Raw genomic sequence first — 4,887 nt, 5'->3', positions numbered from 1 at the left:
AGTTTAGAGACCTCCAGTCCTGGAATAACAAAATTAATTAATTAATTAATTAGTTAATTAATTAATCTACCCACTGTAGACCACCAACCAGAAACTCCATCTCTGCTAGTTACCTCCATTGAGACACTAACCCTGAATCCTACCCACCAGGAACATACGTAGCCCAGAGCCCAAGCATTGACCACCACTACAAGGAATCCAAAGCCACATTCCTCCCTTGCTCTCTGTTATTAAATTGTGAATGATAATGCATTTACTTATTCTCCCACTTAAAAAGTTGTTTAAATTCTTTGAAGAATCTTGCAAGGTAGCTTGGCTAGACAGCACGCAGGACAGTCCAGTGCCTCAGGTGGGCAGGCAAGGGTCTTCCATTCACCTATCTTTTGGTCCAGCAAGTAAGCGTTAGGATTGATGGTGTAGTCTTTTGTCTGGACATCGTTGGCTGTGGTGACGCCCCCACATACAAATACCTTGCTGTCTCCGATGGAGCAGATAGCGTGGGATACATCCAAGGGACAACTGTTGGGCAACAGAGGTATTGAGGTTGTTGACTTGTTGGCCTTGATCTTCTGTAAATTGATTTCCACGCTCTGCCGGTGGCTGTGTACACGGAGGATGTTGTCCTGATGGAATGAGAGCAGGGGCCGGTGGTTGAATTCGATGGGGAAGGTGATACACTGGACTACTTCCCCTGTACAGGTGTCAAAGCAGTCCACTACACCGACCCGGGAGATGTAGCCCTTTACCAGGCATCGCCCAGTGACAATGTACAGGTTCCGGTCACCCTTAGTGATCACTGCTGTGCCATCCATGGGGATGCTCATCTTCCCTGCCAAGCACCAGGTTTCCTTGCGTTCATCGTAGCGATAGATGTTAGAGACGTACCGGCGTGGGGCAATGCTCCCACCCACTGAGTAAACTGTTCCCCCACAGGTCACCATGGTGTGGAAGACAAGCCCAATGGGCAGGTCAGGCAGCTTGGTCCAGGAGTTGTCGTCCATGTCATACCGCCACGCTGTCTTCAGTCCTGAAATCTGTTCAGTGGTGCCACCGGATATGTAGATGTAACGGCCAGCAGCAGTGGCACTAAGTGCCGCTGCCCTGTACGGCATCTCTGAGAGCTTCAGCCACAGGTTCTCCTGGATGATATAGGCAAACACTCCATCGTTGAACTTGCCATGGGCCTTCTGGCCACCAAGGATGACCACCGAATCAAGCAGGGCCCCTTTCCGCTGGTAGCTTAGCAGGCTGCACGGGCGCTCCTGCTTACGGTCCATCAGGACACTTTCGATCAAAGTCGCGTGGGCAGAGTTGTTCTCCAAGCCTGCCAGCTTGTTGCTGGCAAACATCAGCGTCTTGTTGGAGACAGCATTGAGATTGATGTAATTGAAGAACTTCTTGAAGTATTTTTCCCGCTCCTCCTTCCGGAAGTACACCCAACTGATGAGTGCACTGAGAGCCTGGTCCTCGTTGAGCACGTGAAGGTTTTCATCCCGGAGCAGGCGGCCGAAGATGACGGGCGGGCAGCGCATGAAGTGCATAGAGCCCTCGGGACTGGCCCAGAAGTGGAAGTTGTCACGAATGCCAGAGTAGGCCAAGTCTGATACTTCTTTGAGCTCGAACAGTTCAGCCAAGAAGAGGTAGCGCAAGCAGTTGACGCGGCGAATAGACTTAATAAGGAAGTCATTGCAGTGAATCCGAAGGCGTGGGGTATTGAAATACTGCGCGCCCCGGAGCAGCTCCTCTACATTCTGCTCTGAGATCACCACTTTGCCGCTGTAGAAGTAGTCCAGGAGCTGGTCCACCGTCGCTGGACTCAGATAGTTGGGGTCAATGGTGATATAGAGTTCATCAGTGGTCTTCATGTCGTTGCTGGAGATGAGACTTTTCACTAGTGGAGAGACGGCAGCCAGCACGTTGCGATGTGCGAAGAAGACATGGTGGTCCACAGTCAGGGCCATGTCCCAGTACTCTTTGCGCTTCCTCTGTTTGTTCAGGTTTTGCAGCACAAAGCTGTTGTAGTTTTTCTCTGTGAATTCCAGTTTCATGGTGCTTCTTATTGGCTGAGACAGAAGATCGCTAGCAGGTATTGGAGGGCAGACTTTTTCAGGCCTTTGGGATTTGTACTGATGGTTGTTTTGCAGAGCCGCTGGCCAGAGAGGAGTGGGCGTGGGAGAGGGGGTGATGTCATAGAATGGATGAGGTCATCATAATGCAGCCCTCTCCCCACCCCCAGGCCTTTGTCAGAGGCATGGAGCCTTTCTCTGCCCAGAGCTTCAGAGGAAGCTCAGGAATGCCATGGTGTTCTCCGAGGGCTTTCATGCCACACAGTTCAGGGCTTCGCCAGGATGTCAGAACTGGTTTGGGTGGGGCAGAGGGCAGCTGTGGAGAGGGTAAATCCTGGGGTGGGAGGAGAGGTTACCAGTATCTAGAAGCCTCCTCTTTAGCCAGGAGGTCGAAGTCCTGCTGAGGAAGGACTCACCCCACCCCGTCACAGAGGCAGTTAGAGGCAGAGCAAACCTGGAACTCCCGCTGTGTGTCAAGCATCATACCTTTCACCGTGGGAACCAGCCAGTTTTCCTGGTTCAATTCTTAGGTCCTAAAAGTCCTTTTTCTACCAAGGTTCCTGGACGTCTGAGAAGACAAACCCTCTGGCTTCTGACCTCTGTAGTCATTAAAAATGGAGAAGTGGGTGACACTCACCGGAGCAGAAATGGAGGGGCCACCCAGCCCTAGGAAGATGGGAGGACTTGGAAACGCCCCGCTCCAGATTTCCAAGTATTTAGTAGAATGCTAGAGAAAGTGTCTGTTCCGGCCTCTCCATTCCGAGTTACTTACAGTTCCTCTTCTGGGAGATGAGAATAATACTCGCTTCAAAGCGCAGTAGGCGCAGTGCTTAGCTTATAGCAAACGTTCAAATAAAGGCCAGCTCTTGTTTCTTAGTATTACCGCAGTTTATGGGCATTTGGTGGGAGGCTATGGGCATCCTCGAAGCCTTTGACGAGTTGTAGGAGCCTGCTTTGGCCGCACGGTGGCGCTGCAGGGTCACCTCCTAGCCAGGAGCACTCGGCCTGCGCTCTCAGCTTCCCCCAAAGGTTTAGAGAGGAAACTCGCCCGGAGCGCGGAGGGAGTGGGGGTGAGGGTGGGGGCTTTCTGCCTGCTTTGTCCCGCCTAAGGCTCCTTTGTGTAGGAGCGACTCCGAAATGCACACGTCTGGACCCGGGGCTCACAGTGTGGCAGACCCACACCTGTTCTCATTTTACAGATGTGGTCAAAGCCCGGCAATGGTGTGTGACCATAGAGAAGAGCCATCCTAGGAACTCTTAGGAAGAGCTGTGCCATATGGGCACTTGTACTGGTCAAGAGGACCTGACGCAGACCCTGATCTTCACTCTGGACTCCGAGCCTAACTCCAGACCTTCTGATCCTCCTTCCCACCACTCTCCAGCCCTCTTGCTGGCTTTGATTCTCATTTTTCCATTCTACATCTAGCCTTTTCCTTATTTAGGAAATTGGCAATTTGAAGTTTGTTTGTGTTTTTGTTTGTTTGTTTGTCCGAGACAGGGTTTCTCTGTGTAGCTCTGGCTGTCCTGGAACTCACTCTGTAGACCAGGCTGGCCTCGAACTCAGAAATCTGCCTGTCTCTGCCTCCCAAGTGCTGGGATCAAAGGTGTACGCCACCACCGCCCAGCGAAGTTTGTTTGTTTTCGATACAGGGTTTCTCTATGTAGCCTTGGCCGTTTTGGAACCACTCTGTAGACTTAGGCTGGCCTTGAACTCAGAGATCTACCTGTCTGCCTCCCGGGGTTGGGGGGTACTGGGATTAATTGGAGTTTATTTTTAAAACAATTACACTTTAATACTGAAGTTACACATCTTGATACCTGATTTCGGGGATAGATAGTCTCTTGGGATGTGATGCTTGGAACTTTTGTCTCCCCACTTGGAGTACTTAGGTTCCAGCCCCACTTCACTCGTACTGGTCCCTACGTGGCTCAGCTCAGCTCCCTACTGCCCAGCCCTTCCCACAACCCACACACTCTCTTAGAGCATTTCAGCTCTGCGTGCTTCCCCACCAGGTCTCGTCTGTCATCTCGTCACCTGAGAAACGGGCCACTCGGCTAGAGGAAGCTGATAAGGATGCTTGAAGCCAGAGGCATCCTGACGATCAGACCCCACTTCCTGGGACGTTTACAAGAAGCAGAAGGTCATCAGATCCCAGAGCACCAGAGCAGAAATGAGCTCACTCACCGTATGCCTCTAGCTGGAGCTCACGGAGGTCTGGGAGGAGCAACTTTGAGCTCAAAAGTTTAAGGTCAGCCTGGGCAACATAGACCTTAAAACAAAACAAAAAGTGGGGTGTGGTAGTCCATAGGCCAGCTTGGGGCAACATAATGAACTCAAAGTTAAAAAAAATTTTAAAGGTAAAAGCTCATTAAACTGGGCTAGGGATAAAGCTCAGTGGGTAGAGTGCTTGCCTATCACGCACGAAGCCATAGGTTGAATCCCTAGAACCACATAAACTTGGAGTAGTGAGACAAGCCTGTAATCTAAGCACTCCAGAGATAGAAGCAGGAGGACTGGGAGTTCAAGGTCACCTATAGTCACGTAGTCTTTAGTTCTAGTGAGTTGTCGTCTTACTTACACACACTATATACAGTTTTGTTTTGTTTAGAGATAGTGTTGTGATTGACCTGGATGCATCTGGAGAAAAATACCTCATTATATTGGTCTGTACGCATGTCTGGAAGGTAGGTATTGCTTGATTCATGATCTGTGGGGGAGGGCCCCACTCACTGTCGGTTGGTGCTATCCTTGGGTCCAAACAAGCTGAGCAGCCAGTAAACAACACTACTCTGTGGACTGTCTTAGTTCCTGCCTCCCGCC

General features: G+C 50.8%; 1 protein-coding gene across 1 annotated transcript; it reads right to left on the bottom strand.

Moving 5' to 3' along the window:
• Window positions 1–201: 201 nt before the first annotated feature.
• On the bottom strand, window positions 202–3,147 carry Ccin (calicin). Its single transcript, XM_031377244.1, has one exon. The coding sequence runs from the start codon at window positions 2,046–2,048 to the stop codon at window positions 282–284; it is 1,767 nt and encodes a 588-aa protein (XP_031233104.1). The 5' UTR covers window positions 2,049–3,147; the 3' UTR covers window positions 202–281.
• Window positions 3,148–4,887: the final 1,740 nt, after the last annotated feature.

Source organism: Mastomys coucha, unplaced genomic scaffold (assembly GCF_008632895.1).
Source record: "Mastomys coucha isolate ucsf_1 unplaced genomic scaffold, UCSF_Mcou_1 pScaffold18, whole genome shotgun sequence".
In the NCBI taxonomy this organism is placed as follows: domain Eukaryota; kingdom Metazoa; phylum Chordata; class Mammalia; order Rodentia; family Muridae; genus Mastomys; species Mastomys coucha.
This window is presented reverse-complemented; position numbering and strand designations above follow the sequence as displayed.